General features: G+C 34.5%; 3 protein-coding genes across 4 annotated transcripts in view; 2 read left to right on the top strand and 1 right to left on the bottom strand.

The window, feature by feature from the left end:
- LOC104747298 (dynamin-related protein 3B) overlaps positions 1 to 4,874 on the top strand; it is a 10,365-nt gene extending 5,491 nt beyond the window's left edge. Inside the window, exons 12-21 of one of the 2 annotated variants that reach the window (XM_019237267.1) lie at positions 1,686 to 1,823; positions 2,074 to 2,187; positions 2,285 to 2,380; positions 2,533 to 2,575; positions 2,750 to 2,816; positions 3,601 to 3,673; positions 3,770 to 3,916; positions 4,220 to 4,272; positions 4,359 to 4,458; positions 4,539 to 4,874. In XM_019237267.1, the coding sequence (XP_019092812.1) occupies positions 1,686 to 1,823; positions 2,074 to 2,187; positions 2,285 to 2,380; positions 2,533 to 2,575; positions 2,750 to 2,816; positions 3,601 to 3,673; positions 3,770 to 3,916; positions 4,220 to 4,272; positions 4,359 to 4,458; positions 4,539 to 4,670 (963 nt within the window). In that variant the 3' untranslated portion in view covers positions 4,671 to 4,874. Of the gene's footprint in view, positions 1 to 1,685; positions 1,824 to 2,073; positions 2,188 to 2,284; positions 2,381 to 2,532; positions 2,576 to 2,749; positions 2,817 to 3,533; positions 3,674 to 3,769; positions 3,917 to 4,219; positions 4,273 to 4,358; positions 4,459 to 4,538 lie in introns of both variants that reach the window. The other variant, XM_019237268.1, reaches the window with a different exon arrangement.
- Positions 5,040 to 6,529, bottom strand: LOC104747297 (magnesium-dependent phosphatase 1). The gene is made up of 4 exons (XM_010468912.2): positions 6,315 to 6,529; positions 5,900 to 6,071; positions 5,529 to 5,645; positions 5,040 to 5,403 (listed from the first exon to the last, which is right to left on the bottom strand). The coding sequence occupies exons 1-4, from the start codon at positions 6,422 to 6,424 to the stop codon at positions 5,230 to 5,232; spliced, it is 573 nt and encodes a 190-aa protein (XP_010467214.1). The 5' UTR covers positions 6,425 to 6,529; the 3' UTR covers positions 5,040 to 5,229.
- Positions 16,922 to 18,380, top strand: LOC104747296. The gene is made up of 4 exons (XM_010468911.2): positions 16,922 to 17,270; positions 17,414 to 17,499; positions 17,618 to 17,820; positions 17,972 to 18,380. Exons 1-4 carry the CDS (start codon positions 16,996 to 16,998, stop codon positions 18,092 to 18,094), a joined length of 687 nt encoding a protein of 228 aa, XP_010467213.1. The 5' UTR covers positions 16,922 to 16,995; the 3' UTR covers positions 18,095 to 18,380.

Genomic DNA, 19,455 nt, shown 5'->3' with positions numbered 1-19,455 from the left:
CATAGGTTTCTGTTATCTGTAATATTAGAAGCTGTCTAATGGGAGCTAGTCCCTTTTCCATTTTTTTGCAGATCCTTGTCCAACACATCAAGGCAATGCTTCCTACTTTAAAGTCGCGTATCAACAGTGCATTGTTTGCTACAGCAAAGGAGTATGAGAGCTATGGGGATATAAGAGAGTCCAGGGTATGTGTTTTTCAGCCAGTTTTAGCTACTTATTTTTGAGTAGAACGAGATATGAATAATTTATATAGTTAGTGTTTGAACGTGTTCAGATATGTAGAGAAAGGTGTCTGGCACAATTACTAGACATTTCTTATTTTGTAGCTAGAAATGCTTTCCAGTTACATTTGCTTCTAATATATACTTGCCTCATAATATGTCATTTAAACATATAAGTTTATCACTGTGGCTATTTAACTTATAGCATTCTCTGGGTGTGTATTGTTTTGAAATTCGTAGGGTGGTCAAGGAGCTCTTCTCCTCAGTTTTCTTACAAAATACTGTGAAGGTAATATCTGAAGATGGGTTCTCTTTCTGTTTAGGCGACAAATGTTAGTTTCTTAGGTTGGTATTGGTCCTTATCACGGTTTAATTCTTCATAACAGCATACTCCTCAACCCTGGAAGGGAAAAGTAAAGAAATGTCTACATCTGAGCTTTCCGGTGGAGCAAGAATTCTCTACATCTTCCAATCAGTCTTTGTAAAGAGCTTAGAGGTTTGTTTGTACATTTTTCTAGTTTTCCCTCGATCCTCATCTCAGTTATTAGATGCCTTTTGTTTTGTTGTTCCAAGTTTGTGCATTAAGCTATATCTTAGTTAGGTGATGTCATCATAATTTAATTTAATTTAGGGTATTACTTGTGGTCTTCAATTGGAGGTTCATTTTGTTGCTATCGACATAAAACATATACACGTATGGGTGACTTTCTATTTATAAGATAATTAATTGATTCGTAAACCATTAATTCTGTGTGGATATCTTAGTATAATTAGTGTGATTATTGACCTAGAAGGCAGACAGTTCGTTTCAGGTTTTAAGCTCTTGGAAGCGTGCCATGTATGCAGTTTTTTACGAGTAAAGTTACTTCAGTTAGAAAAATAATCAGTGTTTTGTGTTTGTTCAATTCCCTGCATCTTTCGAAGCATCTGATCTGCTATCGCTTGAAATTGATCTATATCTCTGCTATATAGTGATCTTTTACATTTCTGTAGCTACTAATTTTGTCAGTGGCTTAGTGCTACTTGGTACGGATTTTAGAACTTAACCTATTTGTTTTCATCACTTTGCTTCTGAAGGAGGTTGATCCGTGTGAAGACTTAACAGATGAGGATATTCGGACTGCAATACAAAATGCAACTGGTCCCAGATCTGCATTATTTGTTCCAGATGTAGGTCTTTATCCCCAAGTCCTGCTTATCAGTACTTTCCACATACTTAAATTGCTTGAGCTTTCTACTTTTTAGCTACTCTGATAAGTATCTCTTGTTTTCATTCTCTTCTGCATAGGTTCCATTTGAAGTTCTTGTCAGGAGGCAAATATCCCGTTTATTAGATCCCAGCCTTCAGTGTGCTAGGTTCATTTATGATGAGCTAATAAAGGTGTGATTTATCATGTGCTACGTTATTATACTTACTGTTAAATTTACTTGATCTTGAATTTTAAATAGAAAATTTCTCTACAGATTAGTCATCAGTGTATGATGACTGAGTTACAGCGGTTTCCTGTCCTGCAAAAGCGCATGGACGAGGTTATTGGGAACTTTCTGCGAGAAGGTCTTGAACCTTCACAAGCAATGATCCGAGATCTTCTTGAAATGGAGGTATGCATGAAGAATTTAAGCTCCACGCAATACTGATTGCATGACCAGTTATGTTAAATATGCTGAGATATCTAAACTATATACTGATTTTTGTTTTTCCTGTCATGCGGGTGGAGTAGCAGGGGCATTAAGTTTGAGATAATCGATTACTCAATTTTACTGAATAGAGCCTCTTTTAAATTTGGATTCTGAATGATGCTGGTTGTGAATGCTGGAAATTCGGTTTAATTTTTAAGCTTACCATTTGCAGATGGATTACATAAATACCTCACACCCAAATTTTATTGGGGGAACCAAAGCTGTGGAGCTTGCAATGCAACAAGTAAAATCTTCTAGGATTTCGCATCCTGTTACGCGGCCAAAGGTGGGCAATTGTCTTAGCAAAGCATTAATATTGCTTATGTGTTTCTCTTTGTGAATAGTACGCTTATTTTTTTTACATGTTCCTTTTGACTAAACAGGATACAGTGGAGCCTGAGAAGGCAGCGTCTTCTGCGAGTCAAATAAAAACCCGATCTTTTCTCGGCCGGCAAGCTAATGGAAACGTCACTGATCAGGTATGTCATTTTTTGTTTATGTTATGTGTGTATTTGACTCTGTTACATTTATAGTCTGACTCCTGCTTCCGAAAGCCCATGAAGAGAGTACAAAGATCCAGGCTAAAGACTTCTTAAACCATATAACATATTTCCAAAACATTTTTTCACAGGGTGTTCTAGCTGCAGCAGATGCTGAAAAATCCGGACCAGCTGGTAAATGTTATTACATTCATTTTTCAGCGTTTCATGTATGCATAGTTAAATGAATATATGTAGTTCTCAGACGATTTTAGACTGAAATGATAGAATTCATTGTCTAAGGTATGACTTACATACGAGCATACATGTCTGGTCTTTATTTGTTGAAGAACCCAATGCTCTGTGTAGGAAACACCTGGACTGGTTTAGCATCAATGTTTCGGGGGAGTGATGTTCAGGCAGCTGCTAAAAACAACTTACTAAACAGAANTTAATTTTTTAAGCTTACCATTTGCAGATGGATTACATAAATACCTCACACCCAAATTTTATTGGGGGAACCAAAGCTGTGGAGCTTGCAATGCAACAAGTAAAATCTTCTAGGATTTCGCATCCTGTTACGCGGCCAAAGGTGGGCAATTGTCTTAGCAAAGCATTAATATTGCTTATGTGTTTCTCTTTGTGAATAGTACGCTTATTTTTTTTACATGTTCCTTTTGACTAAACAGGATACAGTGGAGCCTGAGAAGGCAGCGTCTTCTGCGAGTCAAATAAAAACCCGATCTTTTCTCGGCCGGCAAGCTAATGGAAACGTCACTGATCAGGTATGTCATTTTTTGTTTATGTTATGTGTGTATTTGACTCTGTTACATTTATAGTCTGACTCCTGCTTCCGAAAGCCCATGAAGAGAGTACAAAGATCCAGGCTAAAGACTTCTTAAACCATATAACATATTTCCATAACATTTTTTCACAGGGTGTTCTAGCTGCAGCAGATGCTGAAAAATCCGGACCAGCTGGTAAATGTTATTACATTCATTTTTCAGCGTTTCATGTATGCATAGTTAAATGAATATATGTAGTTCTCAGACGATTTGTGACTGAAATGATAGAATTCATTGTCAAGGTATGACTTACATACGAGCATACATGTCTGGTCTTTATTTGTTGAAGAACCCAATGCTCTGTGTAGGAAACACCTGGACTGGTTTAGCATCAATGTTTCGGGGGAGTGATGTTCAGGCAGCTGCTAAAAACAACTTACTAAACAGAACATTCAGCGAAGCTGCTCAAGCTATGTATCAGAACTTGTCAACAATCTATTTGAAGGAGGTATAATATCTTGTGCCTTCTCAAGCTCCTCATACTTTCCCAATACAGTATAATTATTTACTACCTATTCACCTCATAAATGTTTGGTTTTTGAAGCCTCCAACTGTGTTGAGGTCATCTGAAAATCATTCAGAACAGGAGTCAGTTGAGATTCAGATAACAAAGCTATTATTGAAATCCTACTATGACATTGTAAGGAAGAATGTTGAGGACTTGGTCCCAAAAGCAATCATGCATTTTCTGGTTAGTCTCTCCTCCCCCTTATAAAAATATTCACATTGTGGTATTACTTGAGATCTTCAAAGTTTTTAANTAAAATCTTCTAGGATTTCGCATCCTGTTACGCGGCCAAAGGTGGGCAATTGTCTTAGCAAAGCATTAATATTGCTTATGTGTTTCTCTTTGTGAATAGTACGCTTNAACTGTCAAGCAACGTTCATTGATGACACTTGTAACTAATAGTGTCTGTCGATCTTCTACTCCACCTTAAGTAACTCAGCTGTGAGGGGAGTTGTAACTATTTTATGTAATTGATAATATACACAGGTAAATTACTCGAAACGTGAGCTGCACAATGTTTTCATCGAGAAGCTTTACAGGTGATGAAAGAAATCATGTGTCTCATCTGATTTTGTGAATAGTCTTTTTTTTTTTAATGAACTAAAAAATCTGGTGGATGGGGCAGGGAGAACTTGATTGAAGAATTGTTGAAAGAGCCGGATGAGTTAGCGATAAAGAGGAAACGCACGCAGGAGACTCTTCGCATTCTTCAGCAGGCTAATCGGGTAAGTTCAAAGGGTTTGCCTTGAAGAAAATGCAATTTAAACTTGTTAAAATGTGTCTAATTGATATGGGTTAAAAACAGACATTAGACGAGCTGCCCTTAGAAGCGGAATCAGTTGAGAGAGGTTACAGAATTGGTTCTGAAGGGAAACATGAGGAGTTGCCGGGTACAAGAAGATCAAGGACAGAAACTAATGGGAACGGACGGTTCTGATTTGCACGCATTTCTCATTCATTTGGTGATGGAAAAGATTTGTTCTCTCCCCCTGAAATCGGTTGTGCGTGGGGGAGGTATAGTGAAATACATGATTAACAAAGGTTTTGTTGTTGAGGGTATTATTAGCTTATTAGAAGATACAACTTATATTTGTTTCTCGGAGCCGAGAAAAATAATCAAAATTCCTAATTTCACTCTTCATACCATTATTCTTCAATACATCAAAGTAGTGGGGGTCACGAAAGAAAAAAAAAAACATTTAACATTTAACAACAACGAGCTTGTTGCTAGCTTCTGTCCAAAGAAGTTGAGAGAATGTATATCTTCAGGAACAAGCATATGTTTTTTTTTTTTTTTTTAAAAAAAAAGTGAAAGCCGAATAAATCAGTTTGCTTAGCCAGATAGCATAACAGCCAAAGTAATCTTTGAGAAGGATATTTTCAGACTTCAATACAGATCTCGAGGTACCCATGTAACTCATTTGTAGTTAATAATGTGAAATAAATACAACAACACTCAAGAATATTGGGGTGTCTGATGGACGGAAACGAATGTCTCAGTCTTTGTTTGTCTCTGATGAAGCAGGCTTTCCAGAATACTTGTCGCGCCAAACCTGTTTATTCTTCTCGATAGTGTTATGATTTTGAGTAAATTCAGTAAGCCCCTGTCTGAATGCTCCAAGCGTAACTCCATTACCCACCAAGATGCTTGTCACTCCCATTTTCGAAACCTGTTTTTTTATTCACACACACACACCAAAGATTCAATCTTAGTGCACGCACATAGTAAAGAAAAAAGTCCCTACCTCGCGACATAAAGTTCAAAACTGGCCACAAAGTAGTAGTTTGTCTTAACTGATTTGATGTTTCTGTCCTCATCATCGAAGAAGAGCATGGCAGTAAAAGGCACTCCCGTCCTTGTGTGAATCTTCTGAAAGTGTTCCGTCTTGTGAGTCCAACTTGAGTAAATTTCCTAAAACAATCCCAGAAGTATTATTAATTACCCTATGCCAGACAGATATCAACAACAACTTCCTCCTATTCCTTCCCAATACGGTTTGAACTACGATGCAGATATCAAATGTGGTACCAGACGGACACTTATCTAACAACACACGTGAGGTAAGTCTGAAGAAACATCACTAGACAATGATTCGGCGGCTAACACAATGAACCACATCGAAGAAGAAGAGAAGAGAGACACAAAAGGAGATGAATGAAACTAACCTTGGCGACAAACATGGGCTTAATGTTGAGTTTATCAAGAAATGTGTTAGCAATATCAGAAGTAGGAGATCTGGAAGCAATAGCCATTTCAATTCCCTTTTCTTTCAGAGCACTCAGTATACCTTTTGCTTGTGGATACAGAGACGGCATTTCGCGTTTCGAAAGGCATTCGCTGAAACGAACGAGTCACACAAAATCCATAACATAAAAAAAAAAAACATTTGAAACTAATTTTAACTTCTTCCAAAGCAGTATCAAAAACAAACTGTGTGATCGATCAATTCACACTCTTCTTTAAAACTCTTACTTTTTCTCCGATTCATACAACTTATTACCAGTTTGACAAAACGAAACAAGTTCCACAAAAAAAATTGGGGATGGAATTGGAATGAAGAAAAGACAAAAGAAAGGGTACCAGTAAAAAGGCCAGAGAGTGTAGTCGAGATCAAAGACGACGAGTCTCGGAAGAATCTGAAACATTCCCATTATCTGCATCGCTTCATCTTTAACCTTCTCGTCCGCCATCTCTTGGCTTCTTCGTTTTCCCAATTTTTTTTTTTAACTTAAACAATCCAATCGGAGACGCTAATGGGACATGGAGTAAGACCTGGTCTGGTCCGGGATTACGAAAATTTCCTAAAAGAACCCTTCTGCTTCTTTAGTGTTACGAAATGGACCCTTATTTATTTGAGTGATTTGCATATACACCTAATTTTTTAAGCAGTTCTCTCACTTTGACATATTTCCTGCTATCGGTATATTTTTTGGACTATTTTTACATTTACTCACATTAATTTTGGACAACTTTACCCTTAAACTTAAAAACCAAAAATAGAAAACTCACTATAATTTGGACTATACGATTTTAATTAATAATTTAGATATGATGGCTTACATTTAATCTAACAAATTATTTTTTTCTCTATTCTCTCTCTCTTTCCAGAGTTTTTTTTTTGTTTCTCTTTCTAATAGATTGTATAGCTTTTTAAAGAAATATTAGCTTTACAAAATTCACTAGAACAACAACTAAGCCTTACAAAATTCATTCATTTCATCCCAAAACAGGCTAAAATCGAGAAAACAGGTTAAACCGACAAACTTTGCTTCGAAGCAGTAAACGGTTTTGTTAGTGCTTTTAGAGTCAAAATGTGTCCCAATCCAAAGTATATGACTAATTATAAGAGTTATAGATGGATTAGGAGGCTTTAGACAACACTTATACCCATTTCATTCCAAAACAGGCTAAAACCGACACAACATTGCTTAGAAGCGGTAAACAGCTTTATTAGTGTTTCTAGGGTCAAAATATGTCACAAATCAATGTATTTGACTAATTATAATAGTTAGAGATGGATTGGAAGTGTTTAGACAACACTTCTACCATTTTTGTCCAAAACAGGCTAAAACCGATAAAACTTTGCTTTGATGCAGTAAAAGGCTTTGTTAGTGTTTCTAGAGTCAAAATGTGTCACAATCCAATGTATTTGACTAATTATAAGAATTAGAGATGGATTAGGAATCTTTAGACAACACTTATACCCATTTCGTCCCAAAACAGGCTAAAACCGACATAACTTTACTTAGAAGCAGTAAACAACTTTGTTAGTGATTTTAGGGTCAAAATGTGTCACAAATAAATGTATATGACTAATTATAAGAGTTAGAGATGGATTAGGAGTGTTTAGACAACACTTATACCCATTTTATCCAAAACAGGCTAAAACCAAGAAAACAAGCTAAAACCAACAAAACTTTGCTTAGAAGCAGTAAATGGCTTTGTTAGTGATTTTAGGGTCAAAATGTGTCACAAATCAATGTATTTGAATAACTATAAGAGTTTGAGATGGATTAGGAGTGTTTAGATAACACCTATACCCATTTTGACAAAATAGTTACACCTAGTGCACGATAAATCATCTGTCTTATGATTTGTTATATCTAAAGCTTTATCACCAAATTGCTTGAACTCTTTCTTTGTTGCTTTGTTACAGTGTCACTTAGCCACAATATCATACTATCTGGGTTTTGTTAATGGTTTAAAGAGAGGTGGTGAGATTGCATTAAAGGGCGGTATTAATAGTTGATAGTTTGTTGTTACGACCCCAGGAAAAAAGTGATGGTCAAGCGGAGGACGTTGTCTACTGAGAACCTCAACAAATCCGAAAGAGAATACAGTATCATGGAGGACTACGATAAACACAATAACATTCTCGATTGGGTCACTTTCGATAAGGATGATGGATTTTACTACACTTCCGAAGAGCGTTGGTGTTTCACGCTAGAAAAGCTTGTGAAATGCTTTCGAAACCTGAACACAAGTCGTCAAATACCCTTTCTAATACCTCGTCAAGATTATATCACCAATACCGGTATGACCATACTAAAAGACATCTATCCTCTTTTGTTGAAGTTGATGGAGGACGTTGCTAAATGTTTGAATCACTTGCATAAGATGGGTTTTATGCATCGAGATTTGAACCCACAAAACATAGTCATAATGTGTGGAAAAAAATCTATCACGGCAAAGATTGCTAATTTTTGTACCACCTGCACCGAACCTATCATCGTCGACCCAAAATCTAAAGATGAAATAATAAGTAAGTTAATTTGTTTTGATGAATCTATAAATTAATTTGTTTTGTTGAATATGCTAACTTATCTCTTTGTACATGTCATTATGATACAGGTTTTGCAGAACAATTGCAAACAATAATTTGAGGAAGTTAGAGTCTTGTGTTAAAACTTCAGAAACTTCAAAAGTGGATGTCTTTAGCTTTGGTTGCATTCTGTTTTATTCCTTAACTCTGGGTGAGCATCCGTTTGGAGAAGCAAATGATGCATATGTCTGTTGGAATAAACTCGCGCTCAACCACTGTAAAAGTGAAGAAGCTAAATATCTTATCTCCAAGTTGGTGGAATATACACCTACTGCATGGTAAATCATCAGTCTTATGATTTGTTATATCTAAAGCCTTATCACCGAATTTCTTGACCTCTTGCTTTGTTGCTTTGTTACAGTGTCACTTAGACACTTTATCATACTATCTAGGTTTTGTTAATGGTTTGGAGAGAGGTATAAGTGTTGAACGTATGGTAACTATATTTTATCTTGTGTTTTGTCACAATCCAGTGTAGTTGACTAATTACAAGAGTTAGAGATGGATTAGGAATCTTTAGACAACACTTATAGTTCGTTTACATACGTTGTTGTATAACTATAATTATAAGACTTTAAATAAAACGAGTAATTCAAAATATAGACAAGTGGGATGATTAAAATTTACTTTATTAAATTTGATATGAAATACACGAGTATAGATACAAGCATTGAAAACAAAATTATGAAAACTAGAGAGTATGATGTGTAGGGAATTTGTGAAGGATCTCTGAAATTTTGTTTCGGGTTATCCTCAACACAATTTTAAAACAACCGAATACCCGATCCGACCCGACTCGAAAACTCAAACTCGCATGCACTTGTTGTTTTACATCGTAAGAAGAGGAGAAAGTGTTGGCATGTGAGAACGTACGGGCAAAAAAGAGAAACTTTTCCTTCTTCCTACTTCAGAGAAACGAGAAGTGCTGGCGAATAAGTGAGAAACGAGAGAGTTTTTCCTTCTTCTCTGTTTTCTTTGATTCTTGTGTGCCAATCTGAAAACCAAAGACAAAAAACCAAAGACAACAAGTTAGTGATGTTTCTATCTCTCTACACTTCTTTATTTTCTTTGTAGTCAAATCTAATTTAAATGAGTTATTTTTTTAAAAAAGTAGACACATTTTAGGATTTTTTGAAATTTCTCAACTTTGGCAAGTTCAAGAGTCTCCTATGTCATTAAAGGAACATTCTTTCTGTTGTGATTGTCTTTTGTTTAAACCCCAATGGTTATACCTTTTAACATGCGAATGTTTGGTTTATCAAATGCAAGTTCAAAATCCTCCAATGTCATTAAAGGACCCTTCTTTCTGTAGTGATTGCTTTTTGTTTAACCCCCAAAGATTATACCTTTTAACATGCGTATGTTTGGTTTATCAAATGCAAGTTCAAAATCCTCCAATGTCATTAAAGGAACCTTCTTTCTGTAGTGATTGCTTTTTGTTTAAGCTCCAAAGGTCATACCTTTTTTGGTTTTCGACAATCAGTTATACCTTTTAACATGCGTATGTTTGGTTTATCTAATGTGTAGCATGAGTTGGAACTGGAGAAGGTGACCATCTCGGGTTCTATGATACTTGTAGTGAATTATTGATAATGCATTTGGTTTATTAATTTTATGGGTTCTATGATACTTATGGTGAATTGATAGTGCTATAGCTGATGATGATTATTGGTTTATCAACTATATGGGTTCTATTATACTTGTGGTGAATTGATAATGCTCTATTTTGTGATGATTATTGGTTTATCAACTGTGTGGGTTCTATGATACTTGTGTTGAATTGATAATGCTCTAGTTGATGATTATTATTGGTTTATCAACTGTATGGGAGTCATTTTCCATCATCTTTAGTAACACATTTACATATTGGCTTGAGAGTAGATGACCCTCGTCTATGTTTTATTAATTGATGATGATAATCTGTTTCATTGGTGCAGGGTTAAAGTTCATCACATCTTGTGGACATGTTCTCAACGTCTTACGATCAAGCACAAAAACAATGGAAGAGGATTGGAAAGCTTTGTGTTTCGCCACACGTAGTGGAAGAAGGCAAACAGTTTGACTCATGCCTAGGGTTTTACGATCCCGGGAAAAAAGTGATGGTAAAGCGGAGGACGTTGTCTACTGAGAACCTCAACAAATCTGAAAGAGAATACAATATCATGGAGGACTGCGATAAACACGATAACATTCTCGATTGGGTCACTTTCGATAAGGATGATGGATTTTACTACAATTCCGAAGAGCGTTGGTGTTTCACGCTAGAAAAGCTTGTGAAATGCTTTCGAAACCTGAACACAAGACGTCAAATACCCTTTCCAAAACCTCTTCAAGATTATATCGCCAATACCGGTATGACCATACCAAAAGACATCTATCCTCTTATGTTGAAGTTGATGGAGGACGTTGCTAAAGGTTTGAATCACTTGCATAAGATGGTTTTTATGCATCGAGATTTGAACACATAGAACATAGTCATAATGTGTGGAAAAAAAAGCTATCACGGCAAAGATTGCTAATTTCTGTACGACCTACACCGAACCTATTATCCTCGACCCATAATCTAAAGATGAAAAAATAAGTAAGTTAATTTTTTTTGATGAATCTATAAATTAATTTGTTTTGTTGAATATGCTAACTTATCTCTTTGTACAGGTCATTATGATACACGTTTTCAAGCAAACAATAATTTGAGGAAGTTAGAGTCTTGTGTTAAAACTTCAGAAACTTCAAAAGTGGATGTCTTTAGCTTTGGTTGCATTCTGTTTTATTCCTTAACTCTGGGTGAGCATCCGTTTGGAAAATCAAAGGATGCATATGTCTGTCGGAATAAACTCGGGCTCAACCACTGTAAAAGGGAAGAAACGAAATATCTTATCTCCAATTTGGTGGAATATACACCTAGTGCACGGTAAATCATCAGTCTTATAATTTGTTATATCTAATGTCTTATCACCAAATTGCCTCACCTCTTGCTTTGTTGCTTTGTTACAGTGTCACTTAGACACTGTATCATACTATCTGGATTTTGTTAATGGTTTGAAGAGAGGTATAAGTGTTGAATGATGCTAACTATATTTTATCCTGGGTTTTGTCACAATCCAATGTAGTTGACTAATTACAAGAGTTAGAGATGGATTAGGAATCTTTAGACAACACTTATAGTCTGTTTCCGTACGTTGTTGTATAACTATTATTATAAGACTTTAAATAAAACGAGTAACTCAAAATATAGACAAGTGGGATGATTAAAACTTACTTTATTAAACTTGATATGAATTACACGAGTATAGATACAAGCTTTGAAAACAAAATTATGAAAACTAGAGAGTATGATGTGTAGGGAATTTGTGAAGGATCGCTAAAAACACTCTACCCTTTCCTAATACTTTCTCGTTTTTATTTATACAAACCTGTGTGAAGTTGCGTATGTTATTGTAGACATGTCCTATTTTTGGGATTGCATGAGATGAGTAATCCTTTGTTGATTGATGTCTTTGTCTTGTTGTATAGTGTTGAAGTCTTCATTTCTTGGTCTTGAAGTCTTTTGTTGACAGTTGAACTGTTACATAATTGGGTTTTTGTCTTCATGTTGCCTTGAAAAATGGAGTCTTGATGGAGTCGGTGGAAAATGTTGCCTCTTTCTTCTACAAGATAATATACTAAATATACAATTATAGTACAAATACAAGCAGGATTTATTTGAGAGTAAATATATTTTTTTAGTTTTTTTGAATAGATATGTTTTAGAATGGATCGTCGTCTTGTGTATTGTTGTCTTGTGTTATATCATCTTTGTCGTCCTTGGAGGATATTTGCATCGCAATTGTTTCGAGGAATTTATTGAGCTTTTCTTTTCCTCTACCTTTCTTGGTTCCGGAGGATGAAGTTGTTGATTCTGTAGGACTTGGTGGTTTAAGAGGCGAATTTTTTGTTTGAATAGGTGGTAATGCTCGGGATACTGTAGCTATGGACTGCTTTATTTGTTGATGTGTCTGAATCCAAAATATCTTTGCCCGGACTGAGAAAGAAAGAGGAGTAACACATGTCAATTGCAAATCGGCCAAAATGTTTTACAAAAGGACGTTAAAAACTTAGTTTCTAAACAAATATTTGCTAAATGGCAAGCTATTCTATCTGTTTTTGACTTTGATATACAATATATAAAGGGAGAAAATAATTTCTTACCTGATATTCTAACAAGGGAGTATTTATAGGGAAAATCTCAGGATCACCAAAATGAGTGAAACACAAAAGAAACCTATGAGTGCATCAGACTACGTCAAAATCAACCACATTTACAAGGGAAACAATTAACCACTAGTAACCAATTATCTGCCTTAGCGGAATTTCCTCCTTTATCCTATGCAAAAGCCGTCAATCCCCAGCCACAAAAAATATTCATTCCATCCTCCTCACAAAAAAAAACACAGACCAAATCGTCTTACTTCCTTAAACCACAACACCAACACCTTATTACAACCTCATTTACCAAACCAATATCCCTTAAAGACCTAACCCAATATATCAACTGCATATTTTATGAGGAAAGCCAATACCTTACTAATAACCTCACAAAAAAAACCATACATTCTACGAATTTATTCTCGTAGACACCAAATCAATAGAAATAACCCACTATACCAACAAAAATTGACCAAAACCTCATTTCCTACTCCACCTGTAAAATCCTCAAAGTATGCAATCCCCAAGATCTCGGGTTTATTAACCTCCACACCGCAAAAGAATTCTCCATCCCGGGGTTCTATATTCCAAGATTTACCTACACAGATTACCAAAAAGCCTTTCTCTATACCCTTTATTTACGAACCTATGATCACTCTTAGTTCCTCTCGTTCGACTTTCATTGCCCCAAGACAATACCAGGATGGCTCTACGAATGGTGGTATTGGTTCGGCCCAACCGATGACATATATCCTCCCCAAATACCCAAAGCTTTACTACCCTACTATACTAAACACGAAAAACACCAACCCATCGGTCCTCTACCTAAAATAGCCTTCCACATAGATGTAGGAATACCCTGGATACTATCTTGGCACTACAACTTTGTACCCTTCTTACCAGACATGCCATATTCACTAGTCCGCGAGTTCAGAATCAAGTGGTGGGACAAATACAACCTTGACTGCTGCTCCTTATCCAACTTGGGAAAATGGATTCAGACACATCAACAAATAAAGCAGTCCATAGCTACATTACCACCTATTCAAACAAAAACTTCGCCTCATAAACCACCAAGTCCTACAGAATCAACAACTTCCTCCTCAGGAACCAAGAAAAGTAGAGACAAAGAAAAGCTCAAGAAACACCTCGAAACAATTGCGATGAATTAATCCTCCTAGGACGACGAAGATGATATAACACAAGAAAACAATACGCAAGACGACGATCCATTCCAAAACATATCTATTCAAAAAAAATGGTTTACACTCCTATGCAAAACCTTACTCCTAAGTTAATTTTATAAACATGAAGACAAAAACCCAATTATGTAACAGTTCAACTGTCAACAAAAGACTTCAAGACCAAGAAATGAAGACTTCAAGACTATACAACAAGTTAAAGACATCAATCAACAAAGGAATACTCATCTCATGCAATCCCAAAAGATTTTGAAGAACAAAACCTAGGATAAAATGAGTGAACATATCTTGGATAACCACATGAATTACACTTCTTAATTCTTCTTAATGTTACCTATAGTCTATAGATCACATATCTTGGATAACCACATGAATTACAGTTCTATAGACTAGTCAAGCACATCCACTAAACTATGACCATGTGGTCATTAACCCCTCGAAATAACTGAATTTAGAAAATTAAATACAACTTTGTTTTGTTGTCTTAAGAAAAGGAATCTCAGTACTGCTATGATCGCTCGTATTAGCGGTGAATGCCACCGTAAATTGACCAAGTGATTCCAGACCAAGCGTTGGTGACGTTAGTGGCGGTTGCCGCCGTGGATTGACCAAGTAGTCCGGTCAAATAGCTTATTAGGTTTGATTTGATTCCATAGTAAGGAAACCTCTCCGCCATGTTTGCACCTACAAGTCCAAAAAGTGTTCTCACAAATTTCAGAATTAGTGTTGTAAACAGAAAGAGAAGCAGCTCCCGATCTCAAAGGCTTAACGATGATGAACCTGGTGGCTCTTAATCGACCGGTACTAGATCTTATGGCGGCGATCCCACGGTGGTCAACGGTGTCAGTGACGTTTTCACATGGGTTATTGCCATTCGTAAAACCCCTAGAATTGAATTGGGGAGAGAAAGATAGATAAAGAAAAACGATGAAGAAGAAGATGTGTGAGTTTTTTTTCTTTTCTTTTTTTCTTTTGTATAGTTATAAGAAATTTAGTTAGAGGTTTATTGTTATATGATATGTGTAGCATAAAGTGGGTGTAAGTGATATTACTTTGTATGAAAGTAGGTGTAGATGCAAATTTTTCTATTTATGTTGGCAGTGATGATACTTGCGTATTTGACAATTTAATCCAAGTCGTAAGAAAAAAAAAAGGAGATATTTTTCAAAATACCATCAAAATGGAATATTGGAAATAAAAAATAAATATCTAAACATTGATGCATTGATGATTCTATTAACAAATGTCAACTCTTTTTCAATTACCATTTACAGGTTATTTAGTCATTTTTTTCAAAAAACCATTAAGATAAATTCCTAGGAAAATAATGAATAAGACATGAAAATCCATATAACGTCAAAAATATGTTGTTTTTATTGCCATTTTAGATGGATAAAATATGATCTATAAAGTTTAGAATACACTTTATGAGTTTAGAATATGTAATATATATATATTGTACATGTTCTACATAATTTAAATAATGTATTCTACACATTCTATATGTTTTATAAAATGTAGAAGTTATTTATGTTCTATTGTAATTAGAATACTAATACATATTCTATATTTTACTCTTTGTTCTACAAAAATTAGAATATAATTCTTCATGTTCTAAAATTGTTAGAAAACATTCTTCAATTTTTTCTCTATATTCTATGAAAATTAAAATGTACATTCTATTTTATTAGATTCCTATAAACAAAAAACTGAATCGCGAAAAAAGTAAACTGCATATTATGTGAGGTTTAAGATATCTTCGTTATTTCTTAAGATGTTTTCTTCAACACAATGGTGAACTTTGTAACTGAAGGCATGACCATGCATATGTTTTTTATTTTTTTTTTCAAAATAAATTTTACATGTTAATACTTTGTAAATTTTAGTAGTTAAAATTAAAAATAATTTTTTTAAAGAAATAACCTATATAAAGAAACCATTTTAAGTATTCAATTATGATTATAGTGGTGTCGATGATGATAAATAATAAATGATAAACCAAATAACCACTGGGGGCCAAGGGGGCTTTTCACAAGTTCTATTGTTTTGTATTAAAAATTTTACATGTAAACACACAAACACACAAAAAGCTTATATGTACAAAAATAAAACTCTAAAATTGGTAAATTATTTTCTAGAGTAATCCAAAATTGTTGTTAGATTTGTTTGGCAAATTTTATTTCCATTTTCTGATCGAATATTGATGGTTTAGTCTTTATTAATATAAACCTTTCATTTGTTTTTATATTTGATTAATAAGTTCCAAAGATATAAAGTAACAACAACCACAAGCCAAATGCATCGTTGCAAGATTTAATTAATTAGCTACAACTTTTCTTTTAATAATTGATAAAAAGCATTTATCTTAAAATTTAATAATAAATTATTTAATATCTATTATATATCCAATTAATGATGATTTAATCTAATTTTTTGATTGGTTATTATTTTGAGAAGAAAATTGAAATATAGTCATTTTCAACTTATATAGTATAATTGTTTTTGGATGAATTTCTACCAACAGTGGTTTTATGAATTACAAAATAGGGAAAAATGAAAAAGATGAATTCTCCTCAGTTAGAATGCACTAGAGTTCCTTTTCAACGCACGTTACTGGAACCAAAACCAAACAAATCTATAGCTGCAAGTGCAAACAAATTGTCGTCTTTTTAATTTGTACTTTTTAACCAAACAAAGAAAAGTATAACCTTTATGGCTCTATCTGAAAAATACAATTATTCATAGATATTTACGATGTGAAGTTTTCGTAAATATCCGGAAAATATAATTATTCAAAAATGTAACTTCAAAAAAGTTAATACAGATAAGAGAGTATAAACAAATATATTAATAGAAGAAAAAAAAAAAAGACAACCACATTTCTTGGCGTGTTCAACATCTATCCCCAAGCGTTACTACACGTAAAAGCCTTTTATCTTAAGCATACGCTTCACCAATATCACACACAAAATAAAAACATAACTGTGTATATATAATTGAAGTTGTGTCTATGAAAATTTCAGAATCTTGATTTCAAGAAAACGGTTTGAAAATGTATCTGACTCGGAGAATGCAGAGTGGAGGTTTTGCGGTGTATAGGCAGAGCCTTGCGGAGGTCTTACAAATATACAACAACGTCGAGAGGAAGACGTCTATGAATCCATATCCGGCGATTATTCGATTTGGGAGAGACTATCATAACCAGATGTGTCCACAAGGTGTCAAGTTATCAAATCCGGTTAATGCGGGGAGATACTTTAGTAATGTTTCCAACGACTCCAAGATGCAACCTTCTTCTCCAAACCAGTGGTTTAACTTTCCTTCTTGGTAATTCCCCTCTCGCTTTCTTTCTCTCTATACACATCGAATGGAACAATAGGGTAGCTTATGATATACGTAGGAACCAATTTGCATTAGATTATTCAATCTTGATCAATGCATAAGGGACTAATTTGGAGAATAACTGGCAGGGGGAGATGGGTTATAGGTTCAGCGATTTCCTTAGTGTTATCTTTCTGGAACAACAAAAGGATACAGAAACTGAAACGTATCGAAGGTAACGAATCTAGTAATATCTCAGTATTCTTCTATGCATTACTCATAGCTCTTTTACTTTATATATATATAGGCTTATTTTTCTTGTGTTTGCCATAAATTGGACTGATGTGATGTAGGAGAGGCGGAGTTGGTTGTAGAAGGGATAGAGGCTGTAGCAGAAATGGTGGAGAAAGTGGCGACAGCGACCGACCAAATGGCTGAAGAAATGGCAGAGAAACTACCCGAGAAAAGTAAAATGAAACAAGTAGCTTTGGTTCTGGAACACATTTCAGAAGTTGCTGCTCATGAAGCACATCTAACCCAAGATTTCCTTCACAAGGTACACTTTATCATTCAAACTGATAAATGAAATTTATAAAATCGAACTAAATTTTCAACATATGCTGTAGGGGTCCCTTTTTTTTTGTTTTTCGGGTCAACATATCAAAACTTTTGATTGTGATTAGAGAAGTCAAAATTTAAATATGCAGGTGGAAAAAGTCACGCAAGACTTGGATGACTTAGAGCAAATGATAGAGCCTTTGATAAACAAAAAAGTGTCAAATGCTGAAACAAAGCAACTACAAGCTAAAGAAGAAGAAGCAAACTCTTAGTCGCCTTCACGCCACTAATCTCTTCATCATCTTACTTTAGACGCTAACAAAAACAAAAACAAAAATAAATTAAATAAAACTTGCTCAAAACTATGTCTATTATTATTACTATTTTTTTCATTCTTCTAAAATATATGTTTATATTATCAATGGTAATTTATCTTTCTAAACCAAAACCATTTTTTTTTTTATAATGATTTGGTGTATCTCTCTTCTCGGGAGAATGTTGTAAAAGAGAGTGATTTGCCTCAATTATCAAATACCAAACTAAATGATTTGCGATTCATGGACTTAGACTACCACAAGAATTATCAATAATTTTTCTGAGAAATTACAAGAATTATCAACAGAGAAAATTAGATGCAAAAAATTCAAGAAAACAGTGAAAAAAATGAAAAAAAATCACATACGACAAAAGAGATCTAGAATCGAACAGTGGTTGGGCCAAAGCAGCTAAGGCCCATAACTCTCTCCATCGAAGCATCAGATTTAGGCATAGGATGACTATTGTCTCTTACGACATCATCATCAGAAGAAGAAGGAGGTGGACGTGAAGTGACAGCGATGGCACGTAGACGAGCCTTGACATCTTTGTTGAATAAACGGAGAGGATAGTTCCAACGAGCTTCCACGGCGGCAACCGCGGTAGCCACCATCCACGAGGTGTTTCTTATAGTCGCAGCAGCGCTCATGACTGCGATTGAAGTTGTTAGGACAAGAGCGTTACAAAAATGTGTAGGGTTTTTTTTATTTATTACAAGGTTTTGAAGAAAACAAGTGGCTGCGTTTGCCGTAGGTGCTGAGAGACGGGACTCTCTCTCTCTCCACTTCTCCAAGTAAACTAAATTCTTCATTTATTTACTAAAAAATATTACAGCCCAAATAACATTTTCTTTTTTTCTTACATTATATTATTTTGTAATAACTTTTTTTTTATCATTGATAATCAGGAAAATAATATAAAAGAAATTATGTACATTGAGTTTTATTATAGATTAGGATCCGTGCTAGAGCACGGGTTGAAATTCTTTTTATTTATATTATAATTTTAGAATAAATGTAATTTATATAATTGTTTTTAAAAGTTTTTTTGGATAAAACATTATACAATAAAATCATATGCTAAATAGGATGACTTGAAAAAAATACCTATTTTATAAGTTTTATTTTAAATTTTGTAATTTTATGTATGAGAAATAGTTATGTTTGTTGTTTGTTTTTATTTTAATTTTTGAACATGTTTGGTGAAAGTTTTTTTATATGACCCGTGCTTAGGTAAGATTTTATTTTCAATTACAATAATATATCGGAAATCACGATTAAGTGTGATCAATTGCCAAGATTTTATTTTTTTATGCCTA

This window comes from Camelina sativa, chromosome 15 (genome assembly GCF_000633955.1).
Source record: "Camelina sativa cultivar DH55 chromosome 15, Cs, whole genome shotgun sequence".
Classification (NCBI taxonomy): Eukaryota; Viridiplantae; Streptophyta; class Magnoliopsida; order Brassicales; family Brassicaceae; genus Camelina; species Camelina sativa.
Note: the sequence above shows the minus strand (reverse complement) of the source record. Positions and strands in the feature narration are given on the sequence as shown.

Excerpts from the sequence above, each read along its gene's own strand:
- LOC104747297 (XM_010468912.2), bottom strand. The coding sequence starts at position 6,424 with ATGGCGGACGAGAAGGTTAAAGATGAAGCGATGCAGATAATGGGAATG. Across the intron at positions 6,072-6,314 it reads ACTCTCTGGCCTTTTTACTG|CGAATGCCTTTCGAAACGCG; the intron begins GTACCCTTTCTT and ends CGTTCGTTTCAG. Across the intron at positions 5,404-5,528 it reads AGGACAGAAACATCAAATCA|GTTTCGAAAATGGGAGTGAC; the intron begins GTTAAGACAAAC and ends ATAAAAAAACAG.
- LOC104747296 (XM_010468911.2), top strand. The coding sequence starts at position 16,996 with ATGTATCTGACTCGGAGAATGCAGAGTGGAGGTTTTGCGGTGTATAGG. Across the intron at positions 17,271-17,413 it reads TGGTTTAACTTTCCTTCTTG|GGGGAGATGGGTTATAGGTT; the intron begins GTAATTCCCCTC and ends AATAACTGGCAG. Across the intron at positions 17,821-17,971 it reads CCCAAGATTTCCTTCACAAG|GTGGAAAAAGTCACGCAAGA; the intron begins GTACACTTTATC and ends TTAAATATGCAG.